Here is a 20,085-nt window from a genome sequence, read left to right as displayed (position 1 = left end):
CCACGGCATGTGGGATCTTCCCGGACCGGGGCACGAACCCGTGTCCCCTGCATCGGCAGGCGGACTCTCAACCACTGTGCCACCAGGGAAGCCCCATAGTAATTTTTAATTATCATTTTCTATTATCCCATTGAAGGTAGGAAGAAAAGTTCAGAGAGGTGAGTTCACTTGCCCGAGGTCATTCAGCAAGGTGACAGAGTCAAAATTTGTACCTAGTTCCAAGTGTTTCCGGCCTTTGGCTCGTGACCATTGCATTACCCTGGTCAAGGCGGAAGACGGCATCTGGGGGACCAGGAGGGAGCAGTGTTAGCTGGGTGGCCGTGCATAATAGCAGATTGTTGTCGGTGTCGCGTTGTGCTGGTGTGTGTTTATTGAGCCTTTAATGTGTGCCAGGCACCGTGCTAAAGGCTTTCACAATAATATGGCAAGTGCTCATATGGCATTTAGCAAGGGCCCTACTCTAAGTACTGTTATGTGGATTAATTCATTTACTCCTTATATCAGCGTCCTGAGGTGGATACCGTCCTTGTCTCCATGAGGCCCTGAGGTGGAATCATGTGTGAAAGCTCGTGGAGGAGCTGGGATCTGGCTCCAGGCAGCCTGGCTCCATAAGCTGTTCCTTTAGCCCCCATACTTTCTATTATCCCTTGTACTCTTCACAACAATCCTATAGTGTAGGAAGAAATATCACCCATTTTACAGATGAGGAAACTGAGGCCCAGACTTGGACTCACCCACAGAGCCACAGACTTGAACCACTGTCTGTCTGACCAGCTCATCCACACACCTGACCCTGTTCCTGTCTGGTGGGAGGCCAGGAACTCCAAAGAGCCTCTGAAGGGCCTTGGCCAGACTCCCAGATGCCAGGGGCCCTGTCTCTCCCTGAGGTCCCAGCCTCCTTAACCTACTTGTGCAGCTCCTTAACTTTGCCTTTGGCTTGTGCCATTTCAGCTTGCTGATTAGTAAGCAGTCATGTTAACAAAAATTGTCTATTTTCCCCCAGATTAGGTTTTTATTTGTTTGTTTGTTGCTCTACAAAAGGTTTAAGTTTTGTACAGTTCAAAAGGTCCTTTGTTTATATTATAGATGCAAGATTTCCAATCTTGGTTAAGAGAATCTCCTAGCTCCTTGGGAGTGGGAATGCCGGGCAGTGGAGTGGGGGGGAGGCAGCCTCTTCTTCCTTCTCTCTCCCCCTCCTTGGCTTGTCTTTCTTGGAGTGGGGACTGGGGGCGGGGTTGTTTGATATCTTCTTGTCAATTTATAAGCCCTCTTTATATATTATAGCTACTAATTCTACGCTGTCCCAAGTGTTGCAGAATTTTCCCCAAGCCTTTTGTACATTGCCTTGCAATGGTTTTTGTTATGCAAATATGTCTAATATCTTAAGATTGGTTAGGAAGATCTCCTGCTCCTGGGGAGGTGGGGGGGGGTCCCCCTCCCCATCTCCCCTCTCCCCCCTCTTCCTTCCCCTCCAGGGTCTCTTTCTCCTTATCTCCAGCTGTTCTATTCCCAAGGGCCTGCCTCCCGGGAAGGGGACCTGCCCAGCGTGGAGGCCCAGCTCCCCTCCCCCTCTTTGGGTCTCTTGGTATTTGGAAGGGGGTTGTCCATTCCTTGTCAGTTTTTAAGAGCTTCTCCTCCTTATAACTTTTTTTTTTTTTTTTTTTTTTTGCGGTACGCGGGCCTCTCACTGCTGTGGCCTCTCCCGTTGCGGAGCACGGCCTCCGGGCGTGCAGGCTCAGCGGCCATGGCTCACGGGCCCAGCTGCTCCACGGCATGTGGGATCTTTCCGGACTGGGGCACGAACCCGTGTCCCCTGCATCGGCAGGCGGACCCTCAACCACTGAGCCACCAGGGAAGCCCCTCCCTATAACTATTAACTCTATGCTACCTTCTGTATTACAAGCCACTGGTCCTGTCATTTGCCACATTAAACCTTAAGCTGCTGAGTTTTATACAAATAAGTCCGTCTTGTATTCATCTGTTGTGGGTTTCCGACCTAGGTTGGGAAGACTCCCCACTCCTAAGCGCCCTCCTCTTCCCTCCCTAAGTCCTTATCTCGCAGCTTTTCCCTTCCCACGGGTCAGGAGCATAAAAGCGCGGGAGGGCGCTGCCCTGCAGTGTCAACATGTCCCCTCTGTGCTCACTGCTGCTGGCCGTGGCCCTGGCGGCCGTCCCCGGCGTCCGAGGCAACTGCCCGGAGCCCGCCAGCCTCAAGAAACCCGACGGGACGCGCACGTGCGCCAAGCTCTACGAAAAGAGCGACCCCTACTACGAAAACTGCTGCGGCGGCGCCGAGCTGTCGGTGGAGCCGGGCACCGACCTGCCCTACCTGCCCTCTGGCTGGAACAACGCCATCTCGTCCGCCGTGGTGGCCCCGCGCTGCGAGCTCGTCGTGTGGTCCTCCCGCGGCAAGGGCGGCAAGACGCACAAATTCTCCTCCGGCACCTACCCGCGCCTGGAAGAGTACCGCCTCGGCATCTTCGGGGACTGGTCCAACTCCATCTCCGCGCTCTACTGCAGGTGCCTGCCCGCTGGCCCGCGCGCCTAGGGACTCGGCCCTCCAGTCCGCACATCCACCTGCCTAGCTCCCAACAGAGCACCCGGGCTCCAGCCCCATCATCCAGACCACTGAGCCTCTGACCCAAATTGGGCATCCTTAGAACCAGTCCAGGAGGTCCCCCTTCTCACCCACGCCCCCTCCCCCAAGCCCATGCCCCTTGGATCTCCCTGACCCAACTCTGGGATTCCCAGGCTTAGAAGCTGACCCAGTAATCCAGCCTCCGTTCTGGGAGCACCCTCTCCAACCTCAGATCCCAGAGCTCTCAGACCCAACTCTGGGACTCCCAGATTCTAAACCTGACCCAGACCTCAAGACCCCAGACCTCATTCTAGGATTTACCCTATCTAGCCCTCATGCTCCACCCCCCTAGACCCTCTAGATCAGCCTTGGCCCCAGAAACCAGTTCCAGAGCCCCTGTTAAGGTTCTGAAGCCCCCAGACCCAACTTGGAGGCCCCTGAGCCCACCCTGGACTCACATATCCAAGCTCACAGACCCGGGGGCCCTAAATGTAGCCAGGGCACCCTCTAAAACCACCCCACCTGTCCCTCTACCCCCAAGAACTCCAAGAGCCTCCAGCCCCAAACTTCCAGGCCAGGATGTCTAGCTCCTGAACTTGGAGTCCAGCCCGGGACCCCCACCCCATTTCAGGCTTCTAGAATCCCTCCCACCTGGCACCCCCTGGTAATAATCTTTGATTCTGTGGCAGGTGCTACTGATACCTTAGCAATCCCTCATCTCCATCCCCCGCAAAGCGCTGAGCCCCTCACCTGGCCTTGTCCGTGGGGTCTGCTGAAGTCCGCAAGACCCAGAAGAGAGCTCACCGCCTGCCTCCACCACCCTTCCTTCCCCGTAATACAACTGTTATGAACTTGTCCCTGTCTGCCATCTATTGGTGCCTGGGACCCAAGCCCATGCAGATGCGGGTCAGGATGGAGGAGAGAGCAGGGTGGTCAGGCCTGGGTCAGCCCATACTTGGGACAATGCCGTGGATGGGGACACACCCATAGATTCCGACATGGGTTTAGGTGTGGACACCCCCCACACACACAGGACATCTGGGTGACATGCCATGGTACTGCCGGTTGATTGTTAAACATTGAAATGCTTCCCACACTTTTTTTTTTTTTTTTTTTTTTTTTTGCGGTATGCAGGCCTCTCACTGCTGTGGCCTCTCCCATTGCGGAGCACAGGCCCCGGACGTGCAGGCTCAGTGGCCATGGCTCACGGGCCCAGTCACTCCGTGGCATATGGGATCCTCCCAGACCGGGGCACGAACCCGTGTCCCCCACATCGGCAGGCGGACTCTCAACCACTGCGCCACCAGGGAAGCCCTTCCCACACTTTTTGATGGCTAGCCCTTCTCTGAATGCCCCCCAGCTGTTCAGGCCTGCCGGGACCTCCAGACTCCCTCAGGATTTATGAATAGGACAGTAGGAGGCCTTCAAGGACCCTGCTCCAGCCTAGGGCCAGGGCCCGTTTTGCAATCTGGTCACAGCCCAGGACTTATGGGTTGTGAAGTGCTTTCAGTGCCCCTCTACCCAACACATGGAGAACACTTTAGTTCTAATTTGTATAGTTTTGAAAATTCGAATTTGCAATTTACTACTCCCAAGGAGCAGGGCCCTTGATGGGTACCTGGGTTTGGGCGCTCTGAAGGAGTGAGGGAAGAGAAATGAGGGGTCTTGGGGGGAGAAGAAGTAGGGGGACAGCTCTGGGGGATGATAACTTGGGATTGGAGGAGGAAGGGAATCTGGGGGGATTCTGAGTTAAGAGACATGGGAGAAGAGGTAAGTGGAGAGGCTACGAGGCCATAAATTGGGGATATGTGAAGAGATCAGAGGTCAACGGAGGTACTGGAGGATCAAGGATTAGAGGATGTGCAAGTTGGAAAGTGGGAAATGAACACAGTGAAGTTTTTTTCTTTTTCTGGCCACCACGCACGGGTATGTGGTATCTTAGTTCCCCTACCAGGGCTCGAACCTGCGCCCCCTGCAGTGGAAGCGCAGAGTCTTAAACACTGGACCGCCAGGGAAGTCCCTTGGTGAAGTTCTAAGGATCAAACACCACGGAAATAATCAGCATCCTTGGGCACATGTATTTATTCATTCAGTCAGCAAAGATTTATTGAGCCCCTACTATCTGTCAAGCACTGACTCAGGAAGAAGTGGCCACTGCCCTCATGGAAAATGCCAGAGAGTCAGACATTCAAAGATGTGTGAAGATGTCAAATGAGAAACCAAGGGTCAGGCAGGATTACGGGGGCATAGGAGGTGGTACGTGATCCAAGAGCAGCTGAGGGGTCGTGAAGGTCTAGAGGGAGCAGGGAGGTGCTCAGGGAAAACGGTAAGCTTAAGGGTCAAGGAGGTGCCAAGGGTTAGGGACTTCTAAGAGTCAGGGAGCTGCTATGGGGTCAGAGAGACGCTAAGACGTCAGAAGTGATAAAGGAGCAAGAAGATGCTAAGGGCTCAGGGAGGTGTCAAGGGGTGGATGGATATGACAAGGGGTCAGAATGGGCCCGGAGCCAGCCAATCACTCCCTGAACTGCACAGACACAGAGGAGTCGGTCACCCTCGTCTGCAGCAGCCCACCGTGCTCCATCCGGTTCTTGGTCTTGTGCAGGAAGTGGACAAAGCGGACGCCAGGGCCGTACTGGCGGAATACGTGGGACACCTGGGGCAGCACCAGGGTCAGGAAGAAGTTCTTATGAGGGACCCATAAACCCTGCTCTCCTCCCTCTGTGAGGTCTTGGGATGCGAAAGCACGTGTGCGGGTGGCAGACGGGGTAGGGAGTCTCACCTGGACCCAGTGGCCAGGGGGGCCTCTCCCAGAGGTCCGGGGGGCCACGTGGTGCTGGGCGATGACTGTGCGGCGGTCAGCTGCCAGCAGCCAGACGTGCAGCTCATACACACACACGTCCAGTCGGCTGTCCTCATACCTGGGGGTGGGGGCCAGGCCTTCAGCTGCCTCCACTGCCCCTACTTCCCAGCCCAAACCCTGGCTCAGCCGCCTGTCAACACACACTCCCTGGCACCCACTTTGTGCACCGGGGCTGGGTGGTGTTAGCACCACAGCGGTGACCAAGACAACCCCACACCCCGCCCTCATGGGATTCATGGTCCGGTGGGGGAGGCGGACATGTCACCAGGCAGTGACAAACAGGAATGGTCAGGGCCGAGATGGGGGAAATCCAGGGCCCCGGAGGGTGATGCATCTGACACAACCTGGGGGCGGCCAGGGGAAGGCTTCCTGGTGGAGCCACATGTACCGACTCCTGAAGGAGACGGGGGACTTCGCCTCCAGAAAAGAGGGTGGCCACATCCAAGGAAGAAGGAACAGCCTCTGGGCTGGCACACTGCAGAACGGACTCAGAGAGAAGGGCCACAGAGGTGGGCAGGGCTGGGTCCTGCGGCGGCAGGAGGGTCTCTGGGAGGATGGCGTGAGGCTGGCGCTTCGGGGAGCGCCTGTGTGCGACCTGGCTGGGCAGGCCGGTGGTGCAGAGGCACATACCAGTCCATGACCGTGATGTTTGGCTGCTCAACGTCGAGCAGCTCCTCCCACAAGCCCTCCGCCAGAAGGTCCACACTCTGCTGCTTCACGGTCCAGCTGTGAGAGACAGCACGGGGGAGGCGGGGTCTGCCATCTGCCGGGATTCTCCCAGGCCAGCCTGGCCCCAGCAAGCAGGGCACCCTGATCATTGCACCCTGGAAGTGATGTCAAGGGTACCGGCATAAGGGCACTGAGAGCTCACTCAGCCTACTTCACGGCCTCAGTTCCCATGAACTCCTCTGAAGGTAATGCATCCTGAGCCCCGTGTTGCAGATGGGGAAACCGAGGGCCACAAAGGGAAGTGACGTGTCAAGATCGAGCAGCAAAGAAGTGGCAGAGCTGGGATCCCAACCCAGGTGCCTGTGACTCTGAGCTTCTGAGTTGCACCATCCCACCCACCGTTCAGAAGCAGGGCCTGGTTTAATGGCGGATAGCTGGTGGCCTGGGTGACCCTCCCCCTCCTACGGAAAGAGGCTGAGCATAGGAACAATATTAACTGCTGTTTATTTAACACCTACTATGTGCAGGCTACTCCCAGCGAGCCAGGCGTGTGTTTTATGGGCATGCTCTTATGACTAACCCTGTTTACAGAGCAGAAGACTAGGGCCCAGAAAGGCAGACTGTTTCTCCAGGTCCCACAGCGAGGAAGGCCGGAACAAGGAATCACAGGCAGGCCACTGTGGGTCCCGGCCACTCACCTGAGGCCCTGCTGGAGCTTCTCCGTCTTAATGTGCCAGCCTCGGAAATTGCCTGGCGGGTGGACGAGCAAAGGATTACAATGTGCCCATTCTCCAGGGCCAGCCCCTCAGCACCGGGCTAGCCACAAAGCGCTTACCCAGAGTCTCCAGGGGTTGCTGTGTGGGACCAGTAGGGGGCGCTGGCTCATAAATGTTGATGCCTGAAATGCGCAGGAAAGCAGAGCCTCAGGCGCGCTGAAGCTGCCCCGCTTCCGAATGCTCCCCACTTTCTAACCCCAGGGCAGGTTGGAAGAGCAGGAATCAGTGCCCTGCCTGCCAGACCAGACCAGCCAGGCAGGGGTGAGTGGTGAGTCATGGCCCTGGGAGAGCCCTGAGAATGTCCTGGGGGCAGAGGGACAATGCTTGGAGAGGGAGGGCGTTGTGGTGAGACAGAGGGACAGAGAGAGAGGCACCAAGAAAAAGAGATAGAATATGGGCTGAGGGAGGGAGGGAGAGATACGGGGTGAGACAAAGAGACACAGGGAGAGATAGACGGAGACACATGACGTAGAAAGAAACAGAGGCGCAGGTGGGACAAAGAGACACAAGGAGACAGAGAGAGGCACAATGACAAAAAGGGACAGAGAGGGATGTAGAGGAATAAAAAGACAGAGGCACACTAACAGACAACGACGGAGAAACAGAGTAGAGAGACAAGCAAACAGACGGAAAGAGGAGACAGACGGTCTGGGTGAGTGAGCCTGGGGAAAGAAGGCGGAGACGTCTCCAGCTCCGCGCGGACTTCTGTCCCGCACCTTCGGGGTTGGGAGAGCGGAGCAGGTTGCGGTAGAGCGGCCGCTGCAGGAAGAGAAGCTTCCAGGTGAGGCGCGGGGGCAGCTCCAGGCTCCCTCCCGGCGGCGCCCATTCCTGTAGCAGCAGCTGCTGTGCATAGCCCTCGGTCGGCTGCTCAGGCACCGGGAGCCCGGGGGTCTCGGGGGCCGCGGGCGACGGCGGCGACGGGGGCGGGGGCGGCGACGGCAGCTCCTGGGTGCTCGAGGGTTCCTGCATCCCGCCACCGAGCGCTGGTCCTTCCCGCACCTCCTGCATCCGTCGGGTCTGGGCGACTGTCCCGGCTCCTCTGCAGGGCTCGGTGTTAACCCAGGGCGGGAGAGGGCGGAGCGCCTCGTCTGGCATTTAAGCGAAGGGTGTGTTGGGGGAAGGCTCTGGGGCCCCAGGCCCGACTCCCTCAGATCCAGCAGTCCAGGTCACAGCGCCTCCTTTTCCCAGACTGTAGAAGTCCGGGTCCCGGCCCTGCTCCGTTTCCCAAGCCTCCTGCCCCAGTTTCCCCAGGGCCAGTTGAGGACCCAGACACCAGCCCTGGGAGAGGGGTGGGACCAAGGCGCTAATGCCAGGGATCCGGGGCACATCCACCTCTTTAAGATCCCACATGGCAGGATTAGAGGTTAATTCATGAAGCCCCCCTCTTCCCACCCCCGTCAGCTAGGCAGTAAGGGGTGGGGGCTGGGAGGGTAGGTCCTCTGCCAGTTCCTCCTCTGCCCTGACATGGGACACAACCTTGGGACCTGACATTTCCTGTTCTGGAAACATAGTGGGGGTGCAGTGGAGGTCAGAGAGAGACCTGGAGCCTGAGATGGGGAGTCACAGAGATGGGGAACATCAGGGAGACACTGAGATAGCACCAGAGAGGGAAGAAGCAACCCCTTCTGGGTATCAGGGTGCCTTGCATCCCTTCCTGGGGCTGGGGGAGGTGGCACTGCTGCCAAAGCTTCCTCCCTCGGAGGTCGTAGGGAGTTTGGAGTGAGGGCTGGAGTGATGGTAGGGGTAGGAGGTCGGGGTGCAGAGGAAGTGGGGTGGCAGAGGAACCTGTAGGGCCAGACACCCACAGCCACTTTCTGCCCGTGCCACGTCCCACACCCGGCCCCAGTAAGCACAGGCTCAGAGTCCCACACAGGTTACCAGTAACAAGTGCCACAGTGAGAGATTTCTGCTTGCTAGGTGCTGTCCTAAGCGCTTACAAGTTCATTTCATCCTCTAACGACGTAGGTGCTACTATTTGTGGGCATTTTATAGGTAAAAGAAAGAATAGAGAACGTGTGTGGAGCTGCATGTCGGCGCAAGCGCTCCAGCATCCGCCTGCACACCAACCCTGAGTGGGGAACTGTTGTTATCCCCATTTCACGGATGAGGAAACAGAGTCCCACCTCACAGGCCTGGTCCCATACTGCCCCAGATAACCCCATATGCTTCCATGGGTGCCTCCTGCCTCAGATTCCCACAAGACCCTGAGAGACACATACTGCAGACATACAGAATTGAGCTCACACCGGAATGATGATGCTTGAGGAAACTGAGACTCAGAGAGGTCTAGTAACTCACCCAAGGTTGCACAGCTGGTGTGTGGCGAGCTGGACACAGAATCTCAGTGAGATACACAGGGATTCAGATTCAAACTGCCCCTAGAGAGAAACACTGGCTCAACACAGAAACAGACAGGAGAAAATGGTTACATTTATTGTCTGTCTTTAACTCATTAAATCTTACAACCCTGGGAGGTGGGAACTGGTAATAGTACCTCCATTGACAGATTGGGGAACTGAGGCAAGAGAGGTGAAGAGGGAAACTTGGGAATTAGCCAGGGCCCTGGGAGGAGGGAGGACCCATGGAAGCGGGCAAACCAACGAACGTGCAATAGCCCCGCTGCACCTGGAGTCTCCAGGAGATTCCCAGACAAACACTCGCAGAGCCCGCAACACACGCACAACCGGAAATACTCCCTTGGCCCACTACAAGCGCACAAACCCACAGCCTTGTCTGGCTGGCTGCCCACCTGTCTTCATTGGAGGAGGGGGAGGGGGGGGGAAAGAGGGGGAGGGGAGGAGGGGGAGGGGAGGGGAAAAGAGGGGGAGGAGGAGGGGGGAGGGGAAAAGAGGGGGAGGGGAGGGGAGGGGGAAAAGAGGGGAGGGGGAGGAGGAAAGGACAGAGCGAGAAGGAGGAGTGTCTGTCTAGTGGACTCAGAGCTGTCCCCTGGTCAGAATCCAGGGCAGGGAGTGGCTCAGAGCCAGAAACCTAAAAAAAAGCGCAGCAAGTCTATAGAATGGGGATCAACACCCCTCCTCTGTCTGCCCCCCTCCTGCCATGGTGTCCACATTATCTCCCTCCTGGGGTCCTCACCCCCTTCTCTTACACACACACACACACACACACACACACATACACACACACACACACACACACACACACACACACACGCCACAGCCAGAGGGGTCTTATGAAAGCTTAAATCCAAGCAGTCGCTCCCCCACTTAAACCTGCCATGGCTCCCCAGTGCCGGAGAAACATCCCAGCTCTTTGTCAGCATTAGAGACCCTGGATTTCTGCTCCCTGTTCTCTCCCGTCTTAAGGACTTCGCTCAGAAAGTTCTTTCCACCCAGAATGCCCTTCCCTCTCACCCATACCCCCATACTCAGTGGTTCCCAAGCTTTAGGGCGCATTAGTTTCACCCAGGGAGCTTATTTTATATGTGTACTTTCAAGCCCCACTCCCAGGAGGCTAATTCAATCCCTCTGGGCCCCAGAATCTAAAAGTTTAGAAGCACCCACCCCATCATTCCATACTATGAGAAACATTTTTACTTAAATCTGAGGGATCCAGGGACACAACCAGGGCCATACAAAGCCAAATGTCTTCAACATTAGATCTCAAACGTCTCCTTTCTCCACCTTCTGAGCGGTAAAGGTCCCAGTGTGGGGACTCAAGCTCTGAAAGGCTGTTTTTCAAAAGGGCCAAGGCCTGGATGACCAACACAGCACGCCTCCCCACAGCCACCTCTCATGTGTCACGAAACATTAAAAAGTACGAGCGATGGTGTGACCACTTTGGAAAACAAATTGGCAAATCTCTCATAAAACCAGATATGCTCCCACGCTACAACCCAGCCATCCCACTCCTGGGGATTTAGCCGTGGCCACCAAAAGACCCACACCCAATGCAGCTTTCCCATGATGACTCCAGAGCAAGCCCACAAAGTGCCCGTCGACAGGCGAGTGGATAAACCAGCCGTGCCATGTCCACACTGTGGGATGCTCTCAGTAAGAAAACGGAATGACTAGCCAAATGTGCAGCCACACGGATGAACCTAAAAATCCTCACACAGACTGACAAAAGCCCTGCAGAAATGAGCACGTACTGTGTGATTCCGTTTCTAGAAAATTCTGGACAAGGCAACAGTAATCTAGAATCAGAGAAACAGGTTGGTGGTTTCCTGGGTTGCGGGGCAGGGGCGTGGACTTTCTGGAGTGAGAAAAAAAGCTCTTTCTTTTGTGTGTATTTATTTTTTTTAATTTTTAATTTTTTTTGGTGTCACCTCAGGTCATGAGGGATCTTGGTTCCCCAACCAGGGATCGAACCCATGCCCCCTGCAGTGGAGGCGCAGAGTCGTAACCACTGGACCACCAGGCAAGTTCCCACAAGTTCTATCTTAATTGTGGTGGTAGTTATATGGGTGTATACATTTGCCAAAACTCATCAAACTGTACCTTTAAAATGGGTGTATTTTCTTGTGTGTAAATTATACCTCAATAAGGAACAAAGCAGAAAGGATATGGTAACTCTCTCCACGTACAAACAAGGAAATAGCAACAAGTCTATTGAGTGAAAAAGGCCAGATCTAGACTAGTGGGCCTCACAGGCTACTATTTGTGTGAACAAAAAATATATATGAAGAAAACAAGGATCCATAACTTCCCATTGCCCTTTCTACCTTTTGTTCTTTTAACAAATACTTATTAAACATCCACAGTGGCCAAGGCCTCTGCATTGCGGATATAATGGTGAAAGAACAGACAGATTCCTGTCCCCATGGGGCTTCCTCGTGGGAGGAGGGACAGGCTTCAACTGTTCAACAAGTAACTAACTGACAAGCAGCATGAAATGCTTTGATGGTGAAAAAAGGTTGTGATGGCAGGGAAGAGCAGCGGGTGGGAAGCCTGTTTTAGCTGAGGTGGTCAGGGAGGGCTTCTCGGAGGAGGTGACATTTGAGCAGAGACCTGAAGAAGAGGGAGCAGCAAGTGCAAAGGCCCTGAGGTGGGACCAGGCATGGTGCATTTGGGGAACAGGAGGGAGGCCAGTGTGGTTGGAATGGAGGGAACGCAGGGGAGATGAGATCAGAGAGAGGATGGGGTGTGCAGCTCTGCAGGATTTATCTAAGTGTAATAAATGCAAAGTGAAACTATGGGGAAGTTTTTGGCTGGCAAGTGATGAATTGATCTCTGGCTGAGTGAGGGCAGGGAGGGGGCAAGGAAACAATGAGGAAGGAGATGGGGGTGGGCAGGACCAGGGTGGGGCCATAGAGTGACTGGTCGAGGACAAGTTTAATATCTTTGCTGATCTGACAAAGAGGAAAGGCTTGATTGGACTTGAGGGTTGAGCAATGGGCAGAAGAAGGTGGCACCATTTGCAGAGAGGGGAAAACGAGGTCAGAACAGATCGAGGGCGAAGAGTGGGCACGAAATCAAGTATTTTATCTCAGGTGTCAGTACTGGACATCTAAAGGGGTGATGGGAATTCCCTGGCGGTCCAGTGGTTAGGACTCCGAGCTCTCACTGCCAAGGGCCGGGGTTCAATCCCTGGTTGGGAAACAAAGATCCCACAAGCCACAACAAAACAAAACAAACAAACAGTAGCAATAATGGAGCACTTACTGTGTGCCTGGCACTATGTGCTCTATGTCTGCTAACCAAATGCACCCTCTAAGGTAGGTATTATCATTAAACCTATTTCACAGATGAAGAAACTGAGGCACAGAGATGTGATGCGTCCTGCCCAAGGTCACACAGCCAGAAAGTGGCAGAGCTGGGATTTGAACCCCCGCTGTCCGGCCCCAGAGTCTGCATCCCCAGGGAGGGGAGGGAGGCCCAGGTTAGGGTTCAAGCTCCTCATGCTAGTGTCCAACTCCCAGCATCATGATCCTTTTCACCAGCCATCTGACCATGGCTCTGCTCTCCCTGAAACCCCTCCCGGCTCCTCAGACCCCACCCCCAAGATCAGATTCTAGTTTGCAGCCCCATTTCTAAGTCATCCAGTTGGTCTCAGTGCACCTCAACCCCACCCCTGCCCCTCTCTTTACATCCCAGCAGCTCTGAATTCCACTCCTAAGAAGACTCGGAGCTCTCGGGAAAATGACAGGATGAAGCCAGTGCCGGGCACGGTGACAGGGAAGCCCGGGTGGGCTCAGTCTTCTGCCCGAGGTGGGAAGTCAGGCTGGAGTCTGCTGCTCGGTCTGCCCCATCAGACAGTGGATTCATCTCCTAGGGCTGCTGTGACAAATTAGCACATGCTTGGTGGCTTAAACAACAGAAATGTATTCTCTCATGGTTGTAGAAGCCAAAAGTCTGAAATCAAGTTGGCGGGCAGCACTCACTCCAGAGGCTCTAGGAGAGAAGACTTCCTCGCCTCTCCCAGCTCCTGGTGGCAGCCGGCATTCCTTGGTTTGTGGTCGAATCACTCCAGTCTCTGCCTCCGTGGTCACATTGCCTCCTTTGCTCTCAAATTTCCCTCTTTCTCACTCTTATAAGGACACTTATTGAATTTAGGGCTCTTCCGGATAATCCAGGATGATCTCATCTCAAGGTCCCCAAACTAATTATAGCTACAAAGACCCTCTTTCCAAAAAAAGGTGGCACTCACAGGTTCCGGGGATTAGGATGTGAACATATCTTTTGGGGGGACCATCAGTCAACCCACAATGGACAGGGATTCCTCATAGGGCAAGAGCAAAATTGGGGGAGGCAGGAGAGCCTGGTTCAGTGGTTCTCAAGTTTGTGTGTTAGAACAGGAAAAAAAAAAAAAAAAAGATCGTGTGTTGGAATCCTCTGGAGGGCTTGTTAAATGCAGGCTTCTGGGCTCCACACCCCTGTGCCCACCTGAGAGGTGATGCTGCTGCAGATCTGGGATCTTGGTGGTGAGAAGCAGAAGGCTGCCTGAGCTCAACAGTCCTCACCCTTACTCCGTGTGTCCTGGGGCAAAGGACTTTCCTTCTTTCCAAAGCTTAGTCTATAAAATGGGGCTATCTTCTCCTCCCCACAGTGCTACTTGAGGTGACCCATGCCTTCCTCTTCACCCACTGTGAGTCCCACATTTTTGCTGGGCCTTGACCCTCCAACTTCCTTCCCACCTCAGGACCTTTGCACATGCTGCCCCTTCTGCCTACAAGGCCTTCCACTCCACGCCTCCAGTGGATGCCTCATCTCCATTCAAATGTCATCTCTTCACAAGGCACACGCCCTTCCTGCTTTATTCTACCTAACAATACATCTCGGTGATTGTTCCCTATTGGTTCCTATAAAGCATCTTGGGCCCTCCCCCACCAGGTCAATTTCCCACCCCCTGCCACACCCTGTTCTTTCTTTCTTGAACTGAGCATTGTTTGTAAATACCTGTGAGTACAGGGGTATGTTCACTTGGTCATGAACTGTGTCACCCGGTAAGAATGTCAACCTCACCAGAGCAGGGCCTTGGGTGGGTTTGTTTATTATTTGTCCTCAGCTCAGGGTTGACACTGACTGGTTGCTCTATTTGCTGAGCAGGGAGGGCAAGAAGGCCGGTCCCGAACAGGAGGAAGAGGCTCTGTCCAGCCCAAGAACCACATCCAACCTGCGCAAGTCTAGCTCCCACGGCTCCTGCTGCAAAACCAGTATCACCCCCAGGTGCATCGGCGCGTCCCAGGGCCCAATCCTGCTGGTGCAGAGAAAGAATGTCCTTGAGGGCGGGCATCAGGGCTTGGAGGAGCAGATGGTGGCTTCTCCACCAGGGCTGCAGGGGATGGGAGAGCCCAGCCAGGTCAGGCGTGGGGTGAGGGTGGGAGAAAGGTGTGCTAGGTTGGGTGCCACATCCCCCAAATATAAACCACTGGGCTCTGAGGTGGGGATATGTGTTGAGCCAGCTTCACCCTGTAGGGGGCGACAGAGAGGTGGGGATGAGTTGGGGTAGAAGGAAGGAAATGAGAAGGGGTGGGAGGAGGGGAGACGGAGGAGGGACGCTGGTAAGGAGGAAAACAAAGAGACATCCAGACAGAGTGATGAAGATGAAGACAGAAGGAAAGAGAGGTAGAGAGATCTAGAGAGGCTGAAGCAGACAGACAAAAGGAGAGATGCTCATAGGGACTGGGATGGAGTTGATCAGATCCAGGGAAGGATCCAGAGAGTCAGAGATACCCACAAGGCATTACCTGGGACAGAGGGCAGGTGGGAGTCCAGGGACAGGCAGGGGAGGCGAGGCGTACACACACCAGATAAATTTGCCAAATAGAAAGTCCGTGCAAGGTCTCTCCTGTGGCGTTGTTTAGAAAAGCAAACAGCCGCAGGCTGAACGTCCTGAATGTCCATCAGCAGAGGCTGTTTCAGTGAATCAAGGTTCATATGCGTCACGGAATACTACCCAGCCATTAACAGGAGCGAGGCTGCTTTTTATGTACCGACTGGGATCAACCACTAGAACACATTGTTAGGTCACAAAAAAACAAGGTGTAGAAGGATGTGTACAGTATGCTAACATTTGCGCAAAGTGGAACATATATCAGTATATGCATGTAGGTATTTCCTGGTGTATGCATACATTTCTGAAAGCAGATACAAGAAACTTGCATCAGTGGCTGGTCCTGGGGACGGGGACCGAGAGGCTGGGGATGCAGAGGAAGGGAGGTTGACTTTGCAACTTATTCCCTTTGGAATCTTCTATATTTTGTACCATGGGCTTCAGTTACCTGTTCAAACACTAAATAAGATTAAATGATAGAATAAGAAAGACAGAGGGAGACAGAAAGTCGGGGATAAAGCCGTGGGGAAGAGAGGGATGGAGGAAGAAAGGGAGAGAGAGTTTAACTCTGTTTAATCCAGTGGTCCCCAAACTTCTGTAGATGCCTTTGGTCATCCGGGGAAAGGCTGTGAGGGGTCCTGACCTCCCCAAATGACAGGCCAGGACCCTATTTGCTGCCCCATTTTGTCCCCCCAGGCCTAATACCTCTCAGTCTTCTCCTGGAGTGGCCATCTTTCTTCCGGAGTCTCCTTTTTTGGGGTCTGGCCTAGTTGAGTTGACTGGCGGCCCTGGAAGACAGAGGTTGACCCTTTCCTGTTGAGACCTGTGGTCCCTCAGGTGCGGTTGGAAAGGGAGGTCCTGCTCAGTCTTCAGGAGGCTGTGGCATGGTGATGGCTTTGAACCCTGCCTCTACCACTTTCTTGCTGTGTGACCTCAGGCTGGTGACTTCGAGTCTCTGTTCCTCAGTCTCCCAGCTATAAAATGGGACAAGGAAGGTACTTCCTCGGAGGGCTGCTAGGAGGGTTGTGTTAGTTTCCGGGGGCTGCCATAATGAATTGTCACACGCTGGGTTGCTTAAAACAGCAGAAATGTATTCTCTCACAGTTCTAGAAGCCGAAGTCTGAAATCAAGGTGTCAGCAAGGACTCGCTCCGTCTAGAGCTTTAGAGGGAGAAGACTTCTTTGCCTCTTCCTGCTTCTAGGGGCTCCCAGTGCGGTTTTGCTCGTGGCCCCAGGACTCCAATCTCTGCCTGTCTTCACAAGGTCTTCTCTGGGTGTCTCTAGTCTACCTCTGCTTTTCTTTTATAAGGATATTTGTCACTGGATTTAGGGCCCACCCAGATAAGCCAGGATGACCTCACCTCAAGGTCCTTAATCACATCTGCAAAGACCCTTTTTCCAAATAAGGTCACAGTTACAGGTTCCACGGGGACACGTCTGGTTTTTTTGGGGGGGTGGGGTGGGGAGGGGACACTAACCCACTACAGGATTAAATGAGGTAGAACTAGGAGCTCAGCAAAGCGCTGGACACAGTAAGGTTTTGATGAATGTTAACTATTCCCTTGATTTTGCTTGGCCCACATGATATTGTTAAATGTTTTTCATAAGTTGCCTACCTTTGAGTTCAAAAGCTTTCACATGAAAATGAGGATCTCTTGAGGAAAATCAGAACATTTTGCATCATTGGACCAAACCCCCGCAAGGCCAAGGAGCCCTGAGAAGTGACTGACCTTCGAAGGGGCGTGTGTGTGGCCACTTCCCCAGTCCCCAGTGTCACCTGCCTGGCCCTGGGGCATCAGAGTTGGAGCCTCCTGGACCAGCTCTGTCCTGCTCACTGTTGCCGCCCCACCGCCCAGCCTGAGGCCTGGCTCAGAAAGCCAGTGAGGGACCCAGGACTTCAGGCCTGGCCCTCGTAGGATGTGCGACCCTGGGCAGGCCCTTCCCCTCCATGGACCTCAGTCTCCACATCTGTGAAATGGGGGAAGGTGTGAGATGATTCCTGGGCCCTTCTCGTTGTGGGGCGTTGGCAGGAGGCAGGCATGAGTTTGAGGTCACCAGTGACTTACTGTGGCAGATAAACTGCCCTTCTCAATCCTGGCTGCATGTTATAATTGCCTGGATAATTCTCATTTTATATACCTATGACCAGACTCCAATCCGCACCAAAGGGGGTTGCCCTTTGCTCACAGAACAGACCTTCAGCATGGCCTTCAAGGCCTTTATTTCTCCCAAGACCACTCTCTCATTCATTCATTCTTTCCCTTTAGCCCACTCCTTCTTCCATTCTCCTCACCATGAGCCATTCTGTTCCGTAAATGAGTTTCTCTTTTTGGTCTTGCCAAATGAGGACTATTCTTTTATGTCCACAATTTTTTGATTTACAGACTTGGTTGGCTTGGCTCCCCATTCCCATGGGCACACTTGGTCCCTGGCTCCTGATGGCTTCACAGGAGCCCTTGCCTTGTGCCCTCAGATCCTGCATGAATACTGCATGGTCCTGAGGGAGAATTTCTTTGGGAAGTCACCCAGGAGCGGAATTACTGCGAGATACGTACGTGCAGCACTTCATCTGACTAAGCCAGACTTTCATTTTTACCAGATTCGTACTGTTACTATGACAGCTCATCGCTGAATTTGCTTTTCTCTGATTACTAATTGGTTTGAGCACCTGCGCACATCCCTGTTGGCCTTTTAATTTGGTATCATCAACTTGATTTTTTTCTTCATAATTTGTTTCTTTGGGGGAGTTTTCAGAAGTCCTTCTCTGCCCCTAGCTCATCAATTATTTTCCCCTATCAACTTTATAGTTTACCTTTCACGGTGTTTTTTTTTTTTTTTTTAATATTTATTTGTTTATTTATTTATTTTGCTGCATCGGGTCTTAGTTGCGGCACGCGGGATCTTCGTTGCAGCATACGGGCTCTTAAGTTGCGGCGTGCAGGCTTAGTTGCCCTGTGGCATGTGGGATCTTAGTTCCCCGACCACGGAACAAACCCACGTCCCCTGCATTGGAAGGCGGATTCTTGACCACTGGACCACCAGGGAAGTCCCCACGGTGATATTTAATCCAGCTAGGGAAAAACACTGTCAAAACAGAACTGAGATAATAGAAGGTTTTCGTATTTCTACTGTTTAATCCTCAGCCGCTGGCCAGAAGTAGCAATTGAACGTGTGAAATGTGGCTAGTGCAACTGAGGGACCGAATGCTTAATTTTATTTCATTTAATTTAAAAGTAAATAGGCACATGTGGCTAGTGGCTACTGCCCTGCACAGCACTGATCTCAGGTTCCCTTTCATTGTATTCGGTAGGGATTCAGTTTTCTTTTTCTTAATAAAATGAACCAATTTCTTCAACACTATTATTAAACAATCTATTTCCCCCCTTCAATTTGCTCCTGCGTACACTTGGGCCTGCCTCTGGGTTCTGTGGGGTGAAGCCTGGCGAATGTAGTGAATAGCAGGGATGGAGGATCATGATTCTACAGAAGCGTTTTTTTTTTTGTTCTTTTGGCTTTTCCACGCAGCATGTGGGATCTTAGTTCCCCAACCAGGGATCGAACTCGTGTCCCCTGCATTGGGAGTGTGGAGTCTTAACCACTGGACCGCCAAGGAAGTCCCAGTAATAGAAGTTGTAATTAGACACACGGTCGTCCAGAATAAAGACTACATTTCCCAACCTCTTTTGCTGCTGGGTGTGGCCACGTGACTAAGCTCAGGCCAAAGAGGCAATGGTGAAAGCTTTGGGGTCACTGCCCTTTAAAAGGAAGGGGTGTGCCCTCCTATTCACGTGGGAGAGGTAACAATCCTAGGATGGAGGAGCAGCAAGATGGAAGGAAGCTGGGACCTTGCTGACTGGGCAGGACTGAGTCCCCCACTCCTTGGCCTCTTATTGAGAGCAACTGTAGATCTCAGTGGTTCTCAAACTTGAGGGGGCATCAGAATGAGGCTTCACACTGCAATGGCTTCTCCTGCTGCAGAGCAAGGGCTCTAGAGCGCAGGATCAGTAGTCGTGGTGCACCGGCTTAGTTGCTCCGCGGCATGTGGGATCTTCCCGGACCAGGGCTCGAACCCGTGTCCCTTGCATCGGCAGGCAGATTCTTAACCACTGTGCCACCAGGGACGTCCTGTACTATGCTTTAAATCTCTGTGTTTATCCATCTAGATCATGTGTGTACTTGGCCAGGCTGACACAGAAACAGTGCCGGATCCCTGGGGGACTCAGGTCCTGTGGAGAGGGGTGCTGTGGGGTAGGGGCTGACAGTGGGGGCGAGGCAGGACTAGGTCGGATTCTCTGGCTCCTCTCCACACACTTCCAGCCCACAAACCAGACTGAGGTCCCTGGTGCCGGTGACGCCTGGAGGGCTCTGGGAAGGGGGTCCCCTCCTTGGTCTCTCAGTGTCCCCAGGAGGCCGCTGCTGCCCCGACACCTCCCAGGGTGCTGGGAAGGACATACGCCGAGCCAACACTGGCCTGGGGCAGTCACTGCCCAAAACGCAGAAGCAGCGCCGTCTCCTGTCGGCCGGATTTTCTCCTCTCCCTGAGACCCGGCCTCAGCCTGGAGGGCAGGACACGGCCAATGGAATATTTCTGAGGCTGGCAGCTCCTGGTCCATCCGTCTTAGCCGACGCCCCAGCAGCCCATCTGCCTGTTGACCGGTTTCCTAACATCAGCTCACCAAGGATCAGTTCCCACCCACTGAACGCACTCCAGACAACCTTTAAAATAGGTTTCCAGCAAACTGCAGATTTGGCAAACTGGTCATCATGGCACATGGACTGGTAAACTGGCTGCTTCCAGGCCTGGGGGGCATCAATCCAGCCCTGTAACCGGCTGCTTGGACCTGGAACTCCCGCCCACCCACAGACACGGCCCTGGCCCTGAACTGGGCTGGAATCCTGGGGTCAGCCAGGCCTCCCTCCCAACCCTAGAGCCCCTCCCCATCAATTCTCCCCACAAGACGCCCTGGACGG

The 20,085-nt window shown here is 53.8% G+C and overlaps 2 protein-coding genes across 2 annotated transcripts; one reads left to right on the top strand and one right to left on the bottom strand.

The window, feature by feature from the left end:
• The first annotated feature begins 2,125 nt into the window (after positions 1-2,125).
• SYCN (syncollin) lies at positions 2,126-2,548 on the top strand. The gene has a single exon (XM_033844021.1). The coding sequence runs from the start codon at positions 2,126-2,128 to the stop codon at positions 2,546-2,548; it is 423 nt and encodes a 140-aa protein (XP_033699912.1).
• Positions 2,549-4,654: 2,106 nt separating this feature from the next.
• Positions 4,655-7,891, bottom strand: NCCRP1 (NCCRP1, F-box associated domain containing). Its single transcript, XM_033844761.2, has 5 exons — positions 7,600-7,891; positions 6,943-7,005; positions 6,806-6,857; positions 6,069-6,164; positions 4,655-5,496 (listed from the first exon to the last, which is right to left on the bottom strand). Exons 1-5 carry the CDS (start codon positions 7,889-7,891, stop codon positions 5,091-5,093), a joined length of 909 nt encoding a protein of 302 aa, XP_033700652.2. The 3' UTR covers positions 4,655-5,090.
• Between the last annotated feature and the right edge of the window lie 12,194 nt (positions 7,892-20,085).

The sequence above is a fragment of the Tursiops truncatus genome, chromosome 19, assembly GCF_011762595.2.
Source record: "Tursiops truncatus isolate mTurTru1 chromosome 19, mTurTru1.mat.Y, whole genome shotgun sequence".
Classification (NCBI taxonomy): Eukaryota; Metazoa; Chordata; class Mammalia; order Artiodactyla; family Delphinidae; genus Tursiops; species Tursiops truncatus.
This window is presented reverse-complemented; position numbering and strand designations above follow the sequence as displayed.